Raw genomic sequence first — 22,326 nt, 5'->3', positions numbered from 1 at the left:
CTGGATTAAAACACCAGTGCTATGAGGAAGTGCTGTCAGTTCTCTGCTGCAATTCCACAGGAGACAAAAATGCTTCATTCTGCTTCTCTTACAGCCCAAGGAAGCACTGCATTTCAGCACTGGTCTAGGGAAGGCTCATACAGAGCACTTGAAGTGCACGATTCATCTTAATTTCACAGATTTACTGGGTAAAAATGAATTTAAATGAAACAGCTTGTTCCTATCTCTGCACTTTAAAATACCAAAAACCTCATTTGACAGCCTCACAGTTTATCTTTCAGATCATCTTTGAAATGCTAGAAGACTAAAATTTCTCATGTTGAAAATAAAACTCATTCAAGACTAGCAAACTATTACTTTGCAGCTGTATTAGCATTTTCTTCTTTCTAGAATGTCTTTTAACTAGAGAAGACAGATCTTGAAGGACTGAGAATGTGGATAGGAAAGCAAACTTCAAGATTAAGTGTACAACATAGCAACAACTTTTTCCTAGCAGCACCCAAATACATCATGTCTGCTTGTAAAATTGTATTAAACCCTGACAGCATTCAAAACCAAACAACATACATCAGAACAGCAGCTGTCTCCTCATCTCCCTCTATCCAGTCCAGGGGGAGAGTGCTCCCTTTCTCCTCTCCTGTTTCTTTTTGCTGAGTAGCTCACAATCCTTTTCCTCACTCTATGCAAGATTAGGCTGGTTGGTCCTTTAACACACACATTGAACAGTTTTACCTGAGAAAAGTGTAAGCAACTCAAAAATGCACATACCTCTGTTACCTCCTCAGCATTAGAGCTCCAGACAACAAAAATGTGCAAGAACATACCAAAAAACAACTTTATGCCACAACATTTTCCCAGAGCTGTTTCCTTCATATGTTGGACAGAGCTGTAAAGTTCATCACTGAATATTTTTTAAAAGCTTTCCCAGAACATTAATTGTATATGCCCAATGACAAACATCTTGAAAATGTTTTTTTTTGCCTCAGTAGACGATACAGTTTATGACTTTCTTTTGCTCCTTAAACAGTCAGAAAGCCAAAGACTAAGAACTTTACAAAGAATTAAATTGTAAGTAGAAAAACAGGGCAAACTAAAGTAATTTCAGCCAAACTAATACAACTGGCCTTAAAAGATGAGATACTGGCGGAATCCCTACACAACAACTTCAGAATCTGATGAAATGTACTTATCTCCACTTGCGGTCCCTAACAAGTTTCACTTTTTTTCAACAATATTTCTAGAATTTTGAAGGATTAAACCCGTATTTTTGTTAGAGATCAAAAATAGTAAAAAGATCTTCATTAGAAACTGCATGTAATGAACTAACCTTGTTGACTCACAGGTACCTTAAGAAAATGCACAGGCCAAATTCCCATCATGAATGCATGTTCCAATCTTTACTACAATGAAGTCACTGAATGCAATTTGATTTTTTTCTGGTTGTTGGAGTTCAGTTTTATATTCTAAATTATGCAGTTGATAACTTCATATTTTAATTTTTTTAATAACTTCAGCATTAAGTCTTATTAATAATAGAAATATGAGATTTGGCAATTGGCATCCGAGAGAAAGTTAATACTATTCTCATAGGAAAATTCTGTATTTTAATAACAAAGCTCTTGATGAAAGTTAGACATGGTATTGTAAGTTTGTGATTTGTGGAATCAAAACAGGAATAGTTGCATCTTTGTTTTAATCAACCAAAACCAAACAAAAATAATCCTGGCATATAGGAAAAGTATTAGCCTTAATCAAAACTATGTAACATTCTCAGGATGACAGTTGCACAGGATTTTTAAATAGATTTTGTGGTCACTTTTTAAATCATATTTCAAGAAAAGCACTATGTTGGAAGAGAGGAAGAGAGAATTTGTGATAATACCTCAGCGTATTTTTTTTTCAGAATAAGATGCTATAGTTCCTGAGACAAATTACTTACAAAACTGATGGTTTATTCGTTTGGTTTAATTCCAATAACTGCTACTTGGACAAACAGACAAACCCTTCTGGGAAATATCTTTCTATTTGAAATGTGTCTTCCACTCAGTCACAGTACTGCATTGTCTCTCAGCACATTCTGATTTTGTAGATGTGAGGACACTTGTTTGTATGAGATATTTGAGATGCGCTTGGTGTCACACTGTAAGGACTACTGATGACACTGTGGATGACTATGGAACTGTAAGCTACAGAACTGAAAAGTTTCACCTGCTCAAATTCCTGGTTTCCATGCTTTTCAATATAAACAGATGCAGTTTTAAGTATACTTGTTCTCTAACCAATCTGCATATTCTTACATGACGATATTAATCACAATCTTACATCAGACATCTGCATGTTCTTTATCCACAAAATAAAGTAATATTAGCATATTCTGCAGGATTCAAGGTACCCATTCCTTAGATGTCTGCACAACAGCACAACCTGTGAGGGAAAGCACAGTGACAGGGTCTCTTTCCAAACTTCTTTGTTAGTGGAAGGACAGAAAAGGAGGGAGACTAAAGACTAAGGTAGCTGGGAACAGCTAGTTGTGAAGCTGCAGTGACTTCCAGTGACAACATATTTGGTCTTAAATGTCTTTTGTTCCATTGTAATTAAAATCAAGTGCACTTTTAAAATAAGTCTAATTATGCCTTAGTTCAAGTAAATTATTCCTACAATAAAACTGCCCAATAACCATGATCTCTGCTGTGTCAGGTAACAGTCAAACTCTTCCCACTATCACAAAAAAGAAACCACATGCAGAGCAAATCAGCCAGAAACACCTTGTCTGGAACCATGACCAACTTTGAAAAGCACTGCTTCTACATACACTATGGATAAAAAGCTTGGTAAATGCATTTTAACTCAACCATTTTAAAATAAAGCATATTTTAATGACTTGGAAGCATAACTGAGTGAAATTCTGCTCCTGGTTTCCTCTGTGTCAAGCCAGCTTCTTTGCAAGAACTCCAGACATAGAACTAGAAAGGATTTTCTTGCATCTATGCAACAGAAAGTTTAATATTCCTGTTCATCAGAAAACCTTAGTTTTGAAAAAACTACAATCATTGGTAAAACCAATGACTGATAACTAAGTTTCTCTTTCACCAGTCTCATCTTCCTCATTCATAGCCTGTGAGTGCACTCTCACAGGCTATGAATTATTCAAGATGAGCTACTTTCTGCCTCTTGTTGCATCTTCCATACCTTTCTTTGAATGAAATAGTCAAGGATTTGACATTTACAACCCTGACATTACTCTTTGACCACAGGATCTCAGTTATTAATATGAAGTATAACAACTTCAAGAGACATCCACGCAGTAGGACAGCCAGCATCTGCAGGGTTTCCTTTTTGCTTGATTTGGAACAGACACTTATCCTTTAATTTTCCCCAATTCTAAATGCGCATAGCCACCATGCTGTTCAGGCTGCAGATGGATCTCTTTTGCTCCCTAAGGTTTTACGTAGAATCTAAATCACAAAGCTGCTAGTTGTATACATGGAAACAGAAACTGCAGTCACATTATTCCCATGATGTGATCCTGGACTGTTTTAGTTACTAAGAGGTTACTACATTTAACATCCAATTCCATAGGTAGCATCATGAAGCCAGATAGCAAATTTTTAAAATTTTTCAAACCCTTCCACAATGTTAAGCTCTTTAAAAATAGCCACTTCTTTATGACAGCTGCATTTTACTGAGACTTCAACCACAGACACACTCAAGACCACAGGGGCTGGAGAAGTCTAAATAATGCTCTGATTTTTCACATATACTTAAGTTACAACATTTATGATAACCTGAAGGAATACCTAAGCTAGTAGAGGGAGCTTTCTTGTGTAAGGCTAGGAAAAGCAGTTTGCCTGAACACTCTGTATGAAGAAATGAAAGGAATGGGGAACTGGAAGAGAATGGAGGCTCAGGTTGCTGAGGGACAAGACTCTTCTCAGACAGTGGTGCACCTCTAGCACTTCCTCCATTTTCTGCAATGCTGACAGATGCTCCTGATGGAAGAGAGATGGAGTGGAGCCTTATTACAGCTGCAGTGAAAACTCAGTGTGTGGCTCCCACCACCACTGCATGCAAATCCCCTTGTAGCTTTTCCTAGAGCAGAGGTCATGGCTGATAACTTTCATGTCTGGATAAAGACTGACAAACTAGGGCAATGCATCTACAACATACCTGCTGGCCACCCACCAGGTCAGAAAAAAGAAGACTGTCTGCCGGAACTAGCAAGCAAAATTATTTCATAATTTTGTTTTGTGTTAAGATGCAAATACTTCATAAAGCATTAGATAAGAAATTCCAAAAACTCTTCAACTGAAGGTATTAAAGGAAAAATATTTAGTAATTAATAACTTCATTTATGCTCATTTTCATGTTATGGTTTTTAGTACAGAGTTTTTGAATTTACTTTTGACTTTCTACCTTTTCATTTTTACTACCTAGCTACCTCCACAGGATGGATACAATAAGATTTCTAGCAGCACATTTAATGAAAAACATTTCTTTCAAGCAAGGCACAAAATTTAGATTTATTTAATTTGATTAATCCCAATTTTGTTTTACATTAAGTACAAAAACCAACTTGAATGCAGGTGTAAATACAATTCCACAAAGTAGTTCAATGAGATTTAAAATTATATCCAGAACTGTAAAGCACAATTAAAAGCAGCCCAGGATATACAGATTGCTTACCATAACTGCTGAAAGAGCACATAATGTATCAATATATTTAACAACCTCCAGCATTAAGTTACCTCCTTTCTAGTCTTTCACCTGAAACACATTTAGGAATTCTGTACCTAACAATGGAAATATTAAAGAATGAGAAGTGCAGTCAAGTTTTACTCAAGCTGAGGCCTAACTGAAACACATACGCAATCAGAAATTAAAACAACAGAACAATAACTTAAATATTTTGAACATTTCTAAGAACATAAATGCTAAGATAATATAGAAAAATAGCCACAGGTTCCAAGACTTATTTACTTCTCAAAGAACTTAAGGTGTACTGTGGCTGCCTGAAATATTTGAACAATTATAGAAAATTGTATTTCCAAGTCTGGTACGTTCGTGTTTTCTAGATGACATACATTTAAGACAACCATCAACTTATTTACAAGTAGAAGCTTATTCCTTTTAAAATCTGTATTAAAAAAAAATCAGTTTTGGCACTATCCATAAGGCAATGGATGACACAAACCTAAGATAGCAAAATACATAATGAAAGTATAAGCAAAAAGAAAATTATATTCTTAAACTTATACGAAACTGTGAGACTTATAATTAAAGTAAATGATCAGCACTTCTAAGTTACTACAACATCCTATCCAAAATACTGAGATTCTTATTATATGCAACAGGAAATTGCTTAAATCTGTGAAGCCATTGTGCCATGTCTTGTGGGAGAATCTGATAATTCCGTTTTGTTAAACTATCAAACTACTTTTATTATCAGAAAACAGCAAAAGTTTAAGGAGAACATGAATTTACTTCTTAAATAAGTAGAAAAAAACGTTACTCTGAAATTCATTCTTTGCTAACCGCCTATGTAAAAAACACAAAAGGTAATTTTTCCATTAACTTCACTGAGTAAAGACCACAGCTTCAAAAATTTTTTTATTGATATGAATAGTTTTAACAACTTCCTTTCTGCATTTCTATCAGCTTCGTGATAGCTGAACCTTAAACTTCAATTACCTAGTGTTGCCACATTTCCACTGTAAAGACTGCAAGCCTAGATTTCATAAAATGTGGATTTCATTTAAGTTTTAAAATAATCTTTGCATTTATCCTCAATTTATAAAAAGATTTTTTTTCAAAACTTAAGGCAAAAAACAAGTTTTATTGGTTATGTTTCTTTAAGTCTGAGCAGGTGTATGAGGCTGTTTAAATATCAAAAAGCTAACACCATATACAGTATTATCAACAAAAGGAAAGAATAAGGCAGCATGCACCCTTAAGATGAAAAGAAAATTTAATTTTACAAGATGTTTAAATAATCCAAAGGCAAAAAGTGTCTGTCTCCTCTAAGAGTATCTTCAGAAAACATGGAAATTTTAGAGGAATGCTTTAGAGGACATCAAGTTACTAAAATATTCCATTCAACGCTTATACAAATACATTACCACAACTGTAAGGTTACGTACAATCAACTGACATCTCAGTGTTAACTAATTACTTAAATTTACAAGACAAACATAAATAAAGCTGTTAAAACAGGCAATTACAGTACTGATCTATCATTCAGCACAACATATTTTGTATTTCTTTCACCTTGAAAAGAATCAGATTAGAATTGTGCGAAGTCAATCTCCAAACCTAAAAATAAAATAAAAGAGAATTAAGTTTATCTATGCAGGTTTCATACAGCATGGGCATATTCCAAATGCTTAAGTCCTGTTTTCAGGCATGTAATTTACCATTTAACAACCTTTTGTCTGTTCTCAGAAGAGGCCACAGTCTTTAAGGTTATTTTTAATAATGACATCAGTTACAGCATCAAAAACAAACTGCACGTTTTTTGTGTCTGTGGCACACGTGAAGTGAGTGTAGATTTCCTTTGTGTCTTTTCTCTTGTTCAGATCCTCAAACTGACACTGAATGTAAGCAGCTGCCTCTTCGTAAGTGTTTGACCCTAGAAGAAGAAAATTGCTCAGTAAGCAGGTTTCAAACTGAAAAAGAGCAAAATGCACATTGTATCTTTGAAGGAAATGGTTCTTTGCAAACAGTTAACCTAAACCTGAAGCAGAATAATTCCACAGCCATTGCTTTAAGATACCATTAAAAAAAAACTTGAGGAAAACCTTCTGGATGCATTTTTAAGAATAAAAACTCAGTACTTAATTCAATTCCAGCTGCAGGAAGAGTCTTTCCATTTACTTCAGTGGCAGAGGAACATGTAATTAATGACCCATCACTGTTCCCTACATTAGGATATTTTGTTTTACTTGCTTTCAATTTTTATGTTTTTAAAAGGTTTGGGGTTTTTCCAAAGACAATTAAAGACATTTAGCATACATATTTCTTCTAAGATTTCTACCCCAACACGTTATTTTCTGTACAAGAGCCTGAAGTTGCAATGAAAACAATACATAAAAAGGCTAAGGCTTGTTAAAATGAATTCATCCTCTTTTGCTTTGTATTTCCTGAGTAAGCCACTTGCTTCAAAATATGTACACTCCCTGTTCAAAGAAAACTCTCATGTGTCCTCAGGGATTCCTGCTTAGATGTAAGCACAGAAACAGAACATCAGAAATAAGAATGGGGTAAATAAATTAGCCTGAGGAGCTGCAGCAGTTACAGGTAAATGCTATCAATGGATCAGCATTATTTCACACAGTTAAAAAGACCTAACATCATTTTGTGACCCATAAAAATAAGCCCCCATCTTAAACTTTATTTCAGGTAAATATTTTAGATGCCTGAAGTTATTCATCTCCTCATGATTCATGCATAAAAATTGGCTAACTTAAAAGAAAAACCTTGACACCTGCACCACTCTCCAATACCTGCATATTCAGGGTAGCAAATAGTGAGAGGACTTCTTTTGATTTTTTCTTCAAAAAGATCTTTCTTGTTCAGGAATAGAATAATAGAGGTGTCTGTGAACCATTTATTGTTGCAGATACTGTCAAACAATTTCATGCTTTCATGCATCCGATTCTGTAATTAGAAAAAAACATCTTTGTATTTTGTCAGGCTTCAATAGTCAATTCAGGATACGTATTTTTGATTAGTTACAAAGGAACAATGTAAGTTACAATACTAAGATTTTAGCAAACAAAATTACATTTTACCATAGGGAAACAGAGATGCCAAGACCACCACAAAGATCACTTCCACAAGCAGGGTTTAAGCAACTACATTGTCTTTTTCTCATTTCCAGGTTTCAGTTTTCAGTATTTTAGAAATTTTTACTGTTTTGACATTTTGCAGTACAGATATTCCACAAAAATTGCTGAATTACCTGAATTTGTCTTAATACTGATTAGATCTTCTGGAAATTGAAAATAAATTCTGCACCTAGCTGATATTTCAGAAAAAGGAAACAAGCTGTACAAAACTAGAGAACCAACTAAGCAGGTTTTTTATCTCTTACCATAATTCTTAAACTCTGTAGAAAAATTATCCAACATGTAAGTACTTTGGCCAAGTTCCAGTCACTTATGTAGCAGGATGCTAGCTATGACCTTCTTTGACTACATTTGACTTGAAAGGTTTTCTTACTTCTCTTTCCTCCCCACATTATATTTTATAGGAAGTTGCAGAACACAAGGAAGAGCACAAAAGTCTGTTAATGATTCACACACAACAGACAAGCATCACTTCACTCAGACAGTAAAATGCACCCTGTGCACAGTGACATGGAATGAGCAAATGCTTGAAAGAGGAGAAAGGAGCAGAGGGGGTTGGAAGGGAGAAGGATGAAAAGAATTTCTGCAACTAAGAAAAGAGATCAGAGAAATGCATCTAGAACTAAACAAAAACTGAAGATGGAGAAAAAAAAACAAAACATAGTAGACACAGATTAAGTCAAGAAATGTGATTCATGAGACTAAAATAAGTATTACTGACAATGTATCCACATTAATTTATGCATCCTTAAAAACATGACAGTGCAGCTGAAAAGAATACTTGTCTCTTAGTATTCCTTCTGAGAATATGAGGAAATACTTTGAAACCTGAAGGCATGAATTCTATCACCATTTCTGAGACCTTCTGCACAAGCCTCATACATCTTAAAAAGCAGCCAAAAGACTTTATAGCTTTTCTTCCAAACTTATTTAGCTTCTATCCAACAACTATTCCCTTCTTCAACATTACAGTACTTGCCATTTCCTCATCTTCAGCCAAGACCAAGTCATAATCACTTAGTGCCACACAAAAAATAATTGCTGTAACACCCTCAAAACAATGAATCCACTTCTTCCGCTCTGATCTTTGGCCTCCAACATCAAACATTCTGCAAAACAGAAGCGCAAAGCAGGGAATGAACTCTGGAATTTCTGGGTTTCTGAATATTAACCAATAAAATCTCAAAGTAAAAATGAGATGTGTAAGTCTGAGCGCAACATTTAAAAAAAGACATAATAATCTGCAACATTTATCACTACTTTTCTCAGTGAAAACCCCAATTCTAATAAAGCCTTAAAACCCTTCCTATACATTTTAAAGAACATGAGGAAGTATGAGATGAAAGGTAAACAAGACAAATTATTTACAATACTGCATATCATTAACAAAGTTAATCATACTCTATAAAAAATAAAAATATACAGAGTTAGCTTTACTAAAAAGTCTAAATTCAAGATACTGATCAACAATGTAAGAATCTTAGGAGAAGAGTGGTGTCTTTTTCAATACTTGGAAGTAATGCAGAACTATAGAAGCTGAGTACAAGCAACACTGACTTTATTATGGATGCTTTCATATTCTGAATAGTAAAATAAAAATTTAAATTTGAAAAAAATAAAAATCAGATCTGGACTCAGTGTGAGGATCAGCACCTCTTTCTTCTAAATCAAATTATAACTTCAATCCATTCTTCAACTAGCCATGTTTAAATGGGATTTTAAGAGATGATGTAATTATTTTCAAAATTATCTTAAAAGACAAAATAAGCATTATGTAGTAAAAACAACTCTCTTTTTCCCTCTAATAAATGCATTTTTTGGTAATGTAACTAAGTCTCATATACAATACACATAGAACTGACTTCTATTTTTTATTATCCCCCTTTTCTGTTTTCCCTGAGCTGTAAGATTGCAAGGGTGAGGCAGATAAAATCCTACCCATTTAATGTTAGCGTACTACACAACTACATAAATTACACTTGAAGGGTTTTAATTACAGTTATTTTTAGAAATCTTCCAGTGTTCCAGGTTGTCAGATTTTAATTTGAAAAAACACAGTAAAAAATAAGTAGAGAAGGAAACAAACTAGAAGAAAAACAAAGACCCTTTCCTTTGTCATTGAAAATTGTCAGAAACATCATAACCACTAATAAGGTCTTCTGCTCAGGTATACTATGTGGGACAGTGCTCATTGCCATTTAATGTTCTTCATTGTGATAATGCCACATTAAAAATGCCTGAAAAATTATTCCTATTAAAATTTAAAACTGAAAAAAAGATTCCTTAGAAGTGTTTCTTACCTTCAGAGACAACCTTGAGGGGAAGTCTTTGGTTATCACCCTATATAAATGCAAGTCAGCCACCTAGTCCTACTTAGTTCTCAGTAATTCATGATGGCTGTACCCATAGGAAGATATTTTCTATCTGTATACCTTAATAATTAATACCTTAAATTTTACTTGTTACTTCTGTCAATTCTAATGCTATGCTTTATAACTTTATATTAAAGACCTGCGTTTACATAAGAACTAACATTTCTACCAAAAAAAAAAAGGTGTTCTTCGCAGACAAAAGCAGTAAATCATCACACTCAACTTCTGGAACAGTCTATAGAAACAGGATGAAGAGGACTAGCTATTTGCATTTTGGATTGAATCAATAATCAAAGCTATGCAAAGCTATCATAGAGATGGCAGAATTGAGGCTCAACCTCAAAGAATCTAAATACACACAGAAGAGGAAAGAAAAGAAAATGAAAGAAATTGATATTGCACAGCTAGTCATGTTTATGTACCCTTGTCTTACAACAATCAAGGCTTTCATGCCTTTGGTTCATCTAAGAAGTTCTTTTCTATGTTATGTCAGAGTATACTTCAAGCCCTTACAGTAACTCATTAAGCCTGTCTCCTAAAGCACAGGTACAGGTGTTTAAAAGTACAACATTACAACTAAACACTTCCATGGGCCTGTCTCACAGTTACACATTTTACAGAAGAATAATCCAATGGTCCTTGTAGGAGTCCTAATAATCAGTACAGACTGGACTCATCCACAATAGGGAACTGAACGAGAAACAATAGAAAGTGAGTGAGAAGATGGAGAGCTCCTCAGAATACTGAAGACTTCTCTTCAGGCTTGGCTGAGACTACTGTCCTTAGGTTTCCAAGAGATACATTCCCATTTATCAGCTTACTTTTTATGAATTAATACAAAATTTGTTTACTTGAACCCTAAAACAAGGCAACAAAATATAATTCTATAGTACTGATGGTCCTGAAGCAGCCATATTAGAGTACTTGCTACATATTTTGATGAAAAAAATATTTTCCATGAAGACACTAAACAGATATATAGAAATGCTAACAACAATTTCTGCATAGTCTAAATGCAATTTAATGTAATTTAATGTGTTTTATTGAGTTTTCTTCTCATTCTTCCTCATCAGTAGGAGGCAGACTATTCTTATGCTTAACACTATCCTATGCTTTCACCATGAATGCTGGACCTGAGTTGGGGAAACCCCTGGAGCCAATCCATGCTGGGGGATGAAGGGATTCAGAGCAGCCCTGCTGAGAAGGACTTGGGGGTAGCTGGGGATGAGAGGCTGGACATGACCCAGCAATGTGCACTCACAGCCCAAAAAGCTGAATATGTCCTAGGCTGCATCTAAAACAGTGTGGGGCAGCAGATCAAAAGAGAGAATTCTGCCCCGTTGCTCTGCACTCATGAGACCCCACCAAGAGTGCTGCATCCACCTGGGTGTCCTCAACACAGGAAGGACATGGCCCTATTTGAGTAAATCCAGAAAAGGGCCACCAAGTTAATTAGCAGGATGGAACAACTCTCCTATGAGAAGAGGCTGAGAGAATTGGGACTGTTCAGCCTGGAGAAGAGAAGGCTTCAGGGTGACCTAATTGTGGCATTTCAGTACCTGATGGGAGCCTACAGAAAAGATGGAGAAGTACTTTTTACAAGAGCATGCAGTGAGATGACAAAAGGGAATGACTTCAAACTGAAAGAGAATATGTTTAAATTAGCTGTTAGAAAGAAATTCTTTACTCTGAGGGTGGTGACACACTGAAAAACATTTCCCAGAGAAGTTGAGGATGCTCCATCCATGGAAGTGTTCAAGGCCAGGTTGAATGGAGCTCTAGTGGAAGGTGTCCCTGACCATGGGCACAGGGGTTGGAACTAGATTAACATTCAAGGCCCCTTCCAACCCAGGCCATTCTATGATATTAACATTATTTTACAAACCCCACACCACAGAAAAAGTAAATCACATTCTTTCACTGCTAAAATACTACTTTAAAATATGACACATACTTGAATTAAGTTCTTCAGGAAAATGGGTTTATACTCTTTCCTACAACAGTAGCAAACTCCTAAGTGTCCAGCTCTCCAACTGAATTTAAAAGGAAGAATCTGATAGAACTACTAGTTTACATGGCAGAAAATGGAATATTTTGTTTTAAGATTTAATTTACATAAAAAGTATCTTTACAAAATGCTTCCAATAAACCCAAAACATTTACTGCAGCTCCAACAACAATCACATCCCTTCAGAAAATTAAGTCAACTACAAAGCACCTTTTTTAATAAAAAGCAGGGGAGAAAATAATCCAACTTGTGGTTAGAAAAATTTGTTAAATTACATTGAAAGCCATATTCTAGAACTTTACAGGAACTTTAACAGACAGATGATCACACAGCATGATTTACATACTTAAAATGAAGATCTTTGAAAGTAAAGTGAGTTTCCACTATTCCTGTGGTTTTCACTCTAGTCCTGAGAACGTCCTGTTGAGTTGGAATGTAGCTGGTTTGTGCTATCCTGTCCAAGTCATTCAAGTAACTAAAGGTAAAAATAAATACTGCTTTCAGTTATTCATAAAATAACATAATAGTAACAAAATAATTAGAAAGAGCTATAGAAGTTGTAGGTCCATTATTTATATTGTGCCTGAATTTTATAAACAAACTAGACACATTATTCACTCAAATTTCCAAGTATTTTTTTAAATAAGCTTTAGAGACACAATATTTAATACTAGATGAAAGAAAACTTATGCAATTTATTCCACTACAAAGTAGAAATCCCAAAATGCAAATATGATTTCATGCACATCAATGTTGTTCGCACTAATTAAAACACCTTCATCTTTGTAACCTACTGCACTACAAGTTACTTTGAACTGTAAACAAATCCCACAATTACTCTGGATTTGATAAAGGTATGAAAAAAACAACTCAGTGTTTTGTCCAGAATTAATGTGTTTAAGAAAATGCCTAATACATAACAATTAACTTTCTATTGAGAATTTCTAATTACACACAGTTTTTACTATAGTATGCTTTCACTGCCAAAATTCTTGCAAGGTAGGCCAAGACCAGTGCTTCTGAAAACCATACAAACCTTACTTGGGCTTACTTGTGCTTTTCCCACAGTAAATAGGGAAGGCATTACATTCTACTGTCTGTGTAACAAGAAATTTTAAGGATACAATTGTGTGGCTAGAACAGTTTTCTTATGAAATTGCAGACAGAGGTATCGAGGACAAAAAATGGAACACAAGAGAGTAACTAAATCTCCAAATTAAGTGCTTCATAATGAAGAAAGTTTACACAAGTAAGAAGTAACTTCAAACACTACAAATTACTTCAGAATTATAAAGCTTTATTAAAAAAAACAAATGTACTATAAGACAGTGTCACTGCCATCCATTCTTTACCATCTTACCTCTTTCTTGGTGGACTCTTTCATTGACTAACTTACCACTCCTTGCTGCCCCATGCAATCTTATTTCTGCCACCCTTAGTTCCTTAATGTTTTATTTTTTTACTGCCCAGCATGAAAGATACATCCTGATTGTTACCTTTGCTCAACACATTTCTCATAGAGATCATTAATTAACAAAGAAAACACAGCAATGTTGAACCATAGGAGAAACTGTATTATAAACATTAAAGTTGTATCCTTGGTAATACAGATTCAAGGTCATGTAATCAAGTTTTCCGGACATGTTCCAATTCTGGAAATGTATTTGAGTCAATTTTTTCTAATGAAAATTCTATTAAAGCACCCTAAAGCAATTTTTTTCTTCTTTAAGAGGGTGAAACACCTGGTCAGAACATAAAAATTTCATAATTATACCACACCTCTTCCTTTCCAACCTTGAAGACTAGTTGCAGCAGTTTGACCCAAGGAGACGATATCTTTGTCTAGAAACCTTTGTGGTTTCCATCTACATGGGAGCAGAATTTGTCAGAAGATAACACACATCACCTTATACTGCTTTAACCGCTATTTAGAAGGCAAAGAGAATCTTGTCTGTCACACAGTACTTACTAGGCAGCAGAGTCATTAAGCTGGTACTCTCGAGATCTGTTGAAACAAGCCTGAACTCCACTGTCTTTCCACAGTCTCTTGATAACTCCAGCAAGCTCTGCAGTCATAAATCCTTCTTCTGCTGCTCCAGCCAACACAAAGAGCTGACGAGCATCATCCTTTAGGAGGCAAACAAAAAGTGCAGACACAAATATTGAGGAAAAATAACAGAAATACTATCACCTAAGAGCTATATTCAGCAAATGAGTTACTTAACCTGGTAAATGCAAATGTTACCAAACAAAAATGTGAAATAAACAACTGGTTTTAGTGTTCTGCATAGGATACTAATTCCCACATTTTTCAACAACAGAAAAAGACTAGTAAACTGAATTTATCATTAGCTGATAAAGCTTCTTCTGATCTGCTTATAACTTGAACTAAGTTTTTCTAAACAGGAGTAGCAACATATTTTGAGCTCAAGCATAAAGTTAACCGTATTTGCTATCAAATACCACATACTGGATAAAATGGCTACAGTGCAGACCAGACCCTTCAGAAGTGCAGATGTATATTGATTAATGGAACATACTAAACATTTAAGCTTCAAAGAAATCTTTGAAAGTGACAAATAATCACTTCTTCCCAAATCATGCATTAGGAATTAGAAAAACACTTCTTAAAACCTTTCCAGATATATCAGCTACAAATATCCATTACTTCTAATTATTCTACAGAGACCAAATTTTCCTGGTAAAGCAATATCAAACAAGCATCAAGATTTTTAAGAGCAAATGCTGCATTTTAAAACTATTGATAATGACTGGCTCTGAGAGTGAGGCTAATGGAGTACAAGATGTAAATTCACCATTCCCCTTTATCAGAATTTGACCAGTTTACTACCTTCACCCAATTTTGATTGAGCAACGAAACCTACTGTTAGACCTGTAAGGCACTGGGAAAAAGACAGCAGCAGGGTAAAAGGAAGATCCACATTAGTGTCCTGCTGTGGGAACCTGCTTGACCTTGGTTATTAGCAGTATGTCATCTAATGCCAAGGTACATCAGCCAGAAAAAGCAGCACTCTTGAGGCTTGTAACCACCACCCACAGCATGTACTGTTTGTCCAGTAATTAAAAGAAAGAGAACAATGAACCTGGAAAGAAGAAAGGAGAGACTTGGACACACTGGCTTGGAACTGAAAGTATTTCAAGAAAGAGATTTTAATAAAGCAACACAAGGTTATTCCCACAAAACAGTCACTGAAGACAGAGATGCAAATCTGTAGAAAAACCTATTACCTTGCTGTTCAAACACTAAGCTGTGGAAAAAAAAATAAATTTCAGGATAAGCACGTAAAGTAGTGATTGTTTTAAAGATACTGGCCACTGTAAATGTAAGTAATCAAAGATTACATGACCTAACAGGGGAATTGTTTACAGATGGATTGAGTAATATTGAATTTCACAGGTTGAAAATAAAAAGCTTCCAGTTCAGTCAACTCAAGGCAAACTTGAAAGGATTTAAAGACAGGTGACATACTAGATTTCATAAACGAGTTAATGTAAACAAAACTCTTTTGTTTCTCAAAACACAGTTTTTACTCAAGTACTGTCCTGTAGCACAGGCGAAGATACACCAGACTTGACACTGACCATTACTGAAGCTGCTGGTGTAACTTGTGCTCCTTTGATTCAATAACTTGAAAAAAGAAAACATTCAATTCACTGCTTTACCATAAGTCTTATGACAGAAATGAGTATATGTTTTCCAAATAAACTTATCCCATTTAGAATAAAATCCTCAGAAATTCACAAAAAAGAATCTGAATATAACACTTTGTCCCCAGGAACTGCAATTTTGAGCTTTATTTTTTCTCTGAAAGACAACAAATTGAAATGAAATAGAATATAACTGAGGTATAAATATACTTCTTTTTTTTTTTTTTTTGAGACTGATGTACAACAGAAGCTCTGTGTTATTTTTTCCATTTCTGGCTTAACAAATTCCAAGAAACTAGTGCTAATGTTTCATAGCTGTGTTGCTCTGAAAAGAAAGAATTTGGACCACCAAGACTTGACTAAGTGCTAAGGGATGGATGCATATTTTAAGATTATTCCTGACAGAAGTTTGCCTCATCATTTATATAGCTCTCTGAAGCTGAAAAACTCAGATGACTTCAAACTGACATCATATATAGCACAGCCCTCAAAAATCTTCTTGTTAGTCATTTTATCTGCTAACACCTTAATTTACTCCTACTCCGTTTTCTCTTACTATGTATTTAGCAACATAAGTCTACCATCTGACTCTTTGCAACATTAACTGCCAGACTCCAGAAAGAACTTCACTGCACAAATACTGAAGTAACAAGCACTGAGATACTGTTGCTGCCTTGGAAAGCTTTGGTCTTAAGGGCAGACTACAGCAAACATTAGAGCAAATGTATAAAGGGATGAGCAATGAAAATTAAGCTTTTACGAGTTATGTTTACAACTGAAGAGACGTCAGGTGGAATTAACACATGTACATAAAATAATGGCTGTAATTGTTTAACTGCCTATCAGATTTAGACTTCAGATACAACTTCACGACATTACAATGTAATCTCATGAATGTTTGTCTTCCTCATGATGACCATTTTACAAGGTCACTGAAGGAATACTTTCTAACATTTATATATTTTGCTTTTCAAGCAATCAATAAAATCTTGAACACAAGACTATCACAAATGAAGAATTTACATAATGTTTTTTAAAGACCCTCCTCTCAATGGAAAGAACTTAGGTCAAAATACCTCTCTGACTACCTTACATACTTGTTTAACTGCTATTCAGACTAACAACTTTGGAGATCAATTTCAGCACTGCAGCACAGACTGTATTCACTCCTGTAACAAGAGGACAAGCAAAAACACTTCAGCTGAGCATTTTACAGAAATAGTCTGAGCATCTCACCACCTGATCAAATGTGGACATAATCAGGGTCACTACAGGTAAGAGCACAGGGGCAGGACTGGACATATAAATTCTACAGACCAGCTTCAAACAGGTGGAATAGCAAATGAGCCCATCAGAGGTTTGCATGTGGGACATAAGATGACATAGGATAGAAAAGGTGCAGAAAAGACAAGAAAAAGGTCTCTCTTCTTGGGAAAAATACAAAGATTGGTATCATGAAGAAAATGGGATACCAGCATCATATCTATACCCATGTCTCTGTTTTGAGTAAAATAAAGTCCTCAGCTCTGGAAATCCATATGAAACAGGATCCAGTTCAGAGGCTGGAAATCCTTCAGGCGCTGCTGTGCCTATGAACTAATACAGAAGTGCAGACAGTAGCTACATGTGTCCCTATTTAAGCTGTTTTTTAAGGAACATGAAGATGTCTAACTGAAATGACTACAGAATGTAACAGCCCACAAGTTCATACAAACAGAGACATGACTGCATAGTTTAATGTTTTTGAAAAACTCCCTAAGACTCAGATGTTTAGTTCTCCATATTTAGACAGAATTTGGAAAACTGTATCTTAAACAGTTGTGAATCAACTCAGTGCTGATTGCTTCACAGATCACCTTGCCATGTAAAGGCCAACAGAATTTATTTTTCAATCACACTTTGTATCATACAAGGAAGATTTCTGGGTAGCAAAAGATTTTTTCAGGAAATAGTATGGATATTTCAGCTCTATGTCTGCATGTGTACTTCAATACTCACAGCCCTGACTGGATCACCAAAGTCTATCTTCAACCTCCCCATTGCTCTAATGATAGCAATAATGGACTGAATGGTGTTACTGTAGACAACAGCTTTGTATTGTTTACATTCTTCTTCTGAATAACCAGCTTCATGGATAATCCTATGAAAAAAAGAAAAAAAAAAAACTAAATCCTCTATTCAAATAAAAAAATACTCCCCTATCACAGTATTTCACCATACTTACTTCATTTGCTTGACAATTGTGCTTTTTCCTGATTCACCAGCTCCTGAAAAATAAATGTGTGGAAATTCATTAGACTTTTATTAATCTTTGGAAATACATTTAGTTTTTACACTTCAAGTATCAAAATAAAAACCTTCTGTAGATAAAAGGACATTACAAATTGATTTTTAATATAAAATTGCATCTTGAGGTAGAAGTTTCAAAGTCAAGCCATTTTAAGAACAAATCATGCAGTTCTAAAAAGTTTTGAGGTTTCTTTGTTTTTTGGGTTTTTTTTTACAGAAGTGAGCATAAACTTTACTGTCTGCTGGTGATTCTAATGCAAACAGATGATAAGTCACTCAACCTCAAAGGAGTCTGAAGGTCAATTCCTCTAGCTGTCTTTTTAATGAAAACCTAAATAAAGTCCTCCTTTACAAATTCTTCACACTGTATTAATGGTCTTCGTGTTGCAAATGAACATCTTAAAACTCTTCAGGGCACTAGTCTTTATAACCCTCTTTTGGCTGTCGCATGAATAAACCAATACAGTCAACCTACTTGTTAGAACAGATGGCATGAGGTTTGTCAGTCATCCTGATACCATTTTTAGTGCATAACAAGTTACACAAAACCCCCCAACCAAACAACAAAAAACCAAAACCAACCAAACAAAACAACAACAACAAAAAAACCAAATAAACCAACAAAAAAACTCCCAATCCCCCACATGCTACGTTAAAATACAAAGCTTACAAAAACAATTACTATCTTTGTCTACAGACAGGGGGGAAAAAATTAAGTTCTTGCTTTCTCAACAACCTATCTTTAGTCTTTCTCTTACAGCTGTGGTGGAGTTATCATCTCTGGAGGTATTTAAAAACTGTACAGATGTAGCACTTGGGGACATGGTTTAGTGGTGAACTTGGCAGTGTTAACAGTTGGACTCAATGACATTATAGGCCTTTTCCAATGTAAACGATTCTATGATTCTTTTCACACCACTGCTATGAATGCCAAGGCCCTGCTTTCCAGGAAGTGGCCCAACACCTGCCTCCTAATGGGAAGTAGGGAATTAATTTTTTCTTTTTGCTTTGCTAGTGTGTGGAAGCTCAGGCTTTCCCTATTAAAATATCATTATCTTGATCCATGAGTCTTCTTGTCTGCCTTCTATTTTTAACTTATCCCAAGGGAGAGGAGAGTTATCACACATGTGTGTAGGTGCTTGGGTTGACCCTGGCCAACAGCTTCCACTGCTGCACTGGCAAAACTCCAGAGGAGTCAAAAGAAGCTGTTCTTCCCCAGCAGTCAGCATTCATTATGCTGCATGCAAGTACTGTATCCAGTTCTACCCCGGGGCACCCAGTAAATGAGATACTGATACACTAGACAAAAAACAGTAAAAGGTCATTTAGTTGTTTAGAGGGACTGATATACATGGCATTCAAGGAAAAGGGCCTTTTAGTCCTAGACAGATTGGGGGGCAGGGGGTGGGGAGAAGGTTGGATGTGTGTACAACTGCTGTCTTCCCCATAAAACCCATTTAAAACAACTTAAAGCAGAAGTAAACTTGTCACACGTACAAAACAAAAAGATGTGTGGCAATCAAGAACCTGCAACACAGGAAGTTTCACAGAGACGTAAGAGGGTGAGGAGGGAGAGAGGGACATGTAGGGAACCTGTTCCCATGGAAGAGATCGTACTGGAACCAACTGCGCATGAAGGAAGTAGAAATTCAGGTGATCTTGAAGGTTCACCTGGACAAGGCTCTCGACAACCTTACCTATTTTGACGTTAGGCTGGCTTTGAGCCAAGGGCTTAACTAGACAACTTCTAGAGGTTTCTTCCAACATATACTATTTCACGTTAATTTAACAGAATATTCTATACTTATTTACTGTATAGTGATGTTTTAGGGATATTCCTCCTGTTAAACCAGGACAGGCTCAGGCCAGTTTAAGGCTGGCTGCCGAAAGTTGTCCCACCTCCTACCCAGCACTTGCTACTGATGTGGCCACACTGCCTTTCCTCCAGCACTGTAGAATGAATGACGGCATCAAGGAGCTAGTGAGCTCTGAGTCCAGTAGCTAAGGCATAGAGTAGGTCTGTCAACATCCATCCAAGACTGCCTAATGCCATTTCTTTAGCTAAGGTCAGAGCAAAAAACTAATTTGTTATAAATCTGTAAGTTCCTTTACACAGTAGCAATAGTTCTCAGACTCTGAGCTGTCATGGAAATACAATAATATAAACAGAAATCAGAGACGCCAATAAAAGAGTAATTTGTTATTTAGACACCTGAAGCATTTATAAACCAAATTAAAACTTAATCTCAAAATAGCTAATTATGCACTTATGCAAAAAAGGGGACAAAAGTTTAAAGACTAGCTTTATTAATGAAAGTACTATAATTTGCTTTGGATTAATATTTTTATTCAAGTAATTTGAAGACAGTATATACCTCTGAATTCAATGGCAATTTTGGAGACATTAGAAATACACTACAATATTTAATTTATATAAACTTGTAAAGTGCTCTTTCTGTTAAAAATTTGTTACATTTGCCTAGCCAAGCAGGTCAGTGTCAGGGCTAGTTACAGTATAAACATTTAATTATTTTTGTCAGACATTTCTAATCCATTTTTTCTGAGTCAGATATGTGTGTTTCTCTTCGGTGTTAGAATTCCCATGTACCAAACACCTAGAAATACCATAAAAGCCCTGTCAATAACATAACTACACTCATACACATAAGAAGAATGATTAAGTCATTTCTTATAGAGTACCTAATATCAACAGTGAGTTCCTGGAAGTTGCATTCCCCTATGTTATTTAATGGAAAATAGAAACCCTTGTGTTTGGTTTGGGTTTTGCCTTTACTTGCACACTGAAATGCCTGCAGCTTTCACAATAATCTTTGCAAAGTATATAGGAAAATTACACCTTACTTAGTGTTCCATACTGAAAGGAAATTCACTATTTTTGCACTCCTGCGTGCAGAGTTCTGCCAGGTTTTCTGACAGATGCACTTATAACATTTCCTCCTTTGTCTCAGCATAAACAAATTGTCCATACAGCAAAATGAGAACTAACTCTGTTTTAGAAAGCTTTAGACATAAGCAAGTAGTATTAAATATTGCATGTGACAGCTGCATATAACATGTCAGAGCTAGCTGTACTGTCACAACCAACCCCTACCCAAATTTAGACTGACTTGATCATATATTCCTTAATCATCTACTAAAGGATGTTATTTACTGCTTGCTGCTTAAGCGTGATACTTGATTTCAGCATCACTACTGTCACCAATTTGAACAGTCTTACTGGCTCTGTTACTATTTATGTATAACAAAAATATCAATAAAAAGACACGACAGTTCTGCTCAAACTAGAACAAAAGCAGTGTAGCGGTTCTGAATTTAAAAGAATAGCGGGCATTTTTTGTTTGCTTGTTTTAAATGGAAGTATAAGTTAACTGTTAGGTAATTAGGTCATCACATTAATGTTAGTTCTAATAACTGATTAGTATTTTCCTCTTTTTTGCCCACTAAGTTCTTTCTGTGCTTCCCAAAAAAAAAAAAAAAAGCAACACATCTTATGAAAATCTAATTTAAAGAAACAAATTGTAAAACTTTTGTTCACAGAGTTTATAAGAATTTAACTTGAACTAAACCTAATACTCTTGCTACACCTACTTGGCAGAAAGAAGGTAGGTCCTTATCCTTCATTATGCAGACTGACAAAGCATGGAAGCAAAGCACATCCAACTTAGTCGGCAAAATTTCATGTTTTCCCCCATAGATTCTACTACAATCTGAAGGGTCTTCTGCATCAAAGTTCAGTAATCAGGCTCTACCTTCACATGTCAGTATTTCACAGCCAGTATAGTGCTATTCAAAGCAGGCATCTACTTGGGTCCAGCACGAGTTCTGACAGCTCTTGGTGAATTCAGAGCCAGCACATAAACCCAGGCCTGTAACTGACCCAACTGTACCATCCATGGCACAGTGAAATATATGCTCAGCTAAATAAGAGGGACTAAGCTCGTATCATAATTTTTCTTTCAAAGCCAACTTTCAACTTTGAGAATAGAAAAATCAAAGCATCTTCATGATCAAAAAAACCAATCAAAAAACCATTTAACAGATCAGCCTCACATATAGCCCTCTGAAGGAATCAAGTAAGTAAGACTACCAAAGCTCAAATACATTTCAGAAACAGCTAAAGCAG

General features: G+C 35.5%; 1 protein-coding gene across 3 annotated transcripts in view; it reads right to left on the bottom strand.

Moving 5' to 3' along the window:
- Positions 1–5,942: 5,942 nt before the first annotated feature.
- The window catches only part of GNAI1 (G protein subunit alpha i1), a 30,571-nt gene continuing 14,187 nt past the window's right edge, over positions 5,943–22,326 (bottom strand). The window contains exons 2-9 of one of the 3 annotated variants that reach the window (XM_071552716.1): positions 18,118–18,160; positions 17,892–18,033; positions 14,194–14,351; positions 12,571–12,699; positions 8,824–8,953; positions 7,500–7,653; positions 6,411–6,625; positions 5,943–6,309 (exon numbers count right to left, since the gene is read on the bottom strand). In XM_071552716.1, the coding sequence (XP_071408817.1) occupies positions 6,435–6,625; positions 7,500–7,653; positions 8,824–8,953; positions 12,571–12,699; positions 14,194–14,351; positions 17,892–18,033; positions 18,118–18,160 (947 nt within the window). In that variant the 3' untranslated portion in view covers positions 5,943–6,309; positions 6,411–6,434. Of the gene's footprint in view, positions 6,626–7,499; positions 7,654–8,823; positions 8,954–12,570; positions 12,700–14,193; positions 14,352–17,891; positions 18,034–18,117; positions 18,161–22,326 lie in introns of all 3 variants that reach the window. The other 2 variants (XM_071552717.1, XM_071552715.1) reach the window with 2 other exon arrangements.

The sequence above is a fragment of the Pithys albifrons genome, chromosome 3, assembly GCF_047495875.1.
Source record: "Pithys albifrons albifrons isolate INPA30051 chromosome 3, PitAlb_v1, whole genome shotgun sequence".
In the NCBI taxonomy this organism is placed as follows: Eukaryota; Metazoa; Chordata; class Aves; order Passeriformes; family Thamnophilidae; genus Pithys; species Pithys albifrons.
Note: the sequence above shows the minus strand (reverse complement) of the source record. Positions and strands in the feature narration are given on the sequence as shown.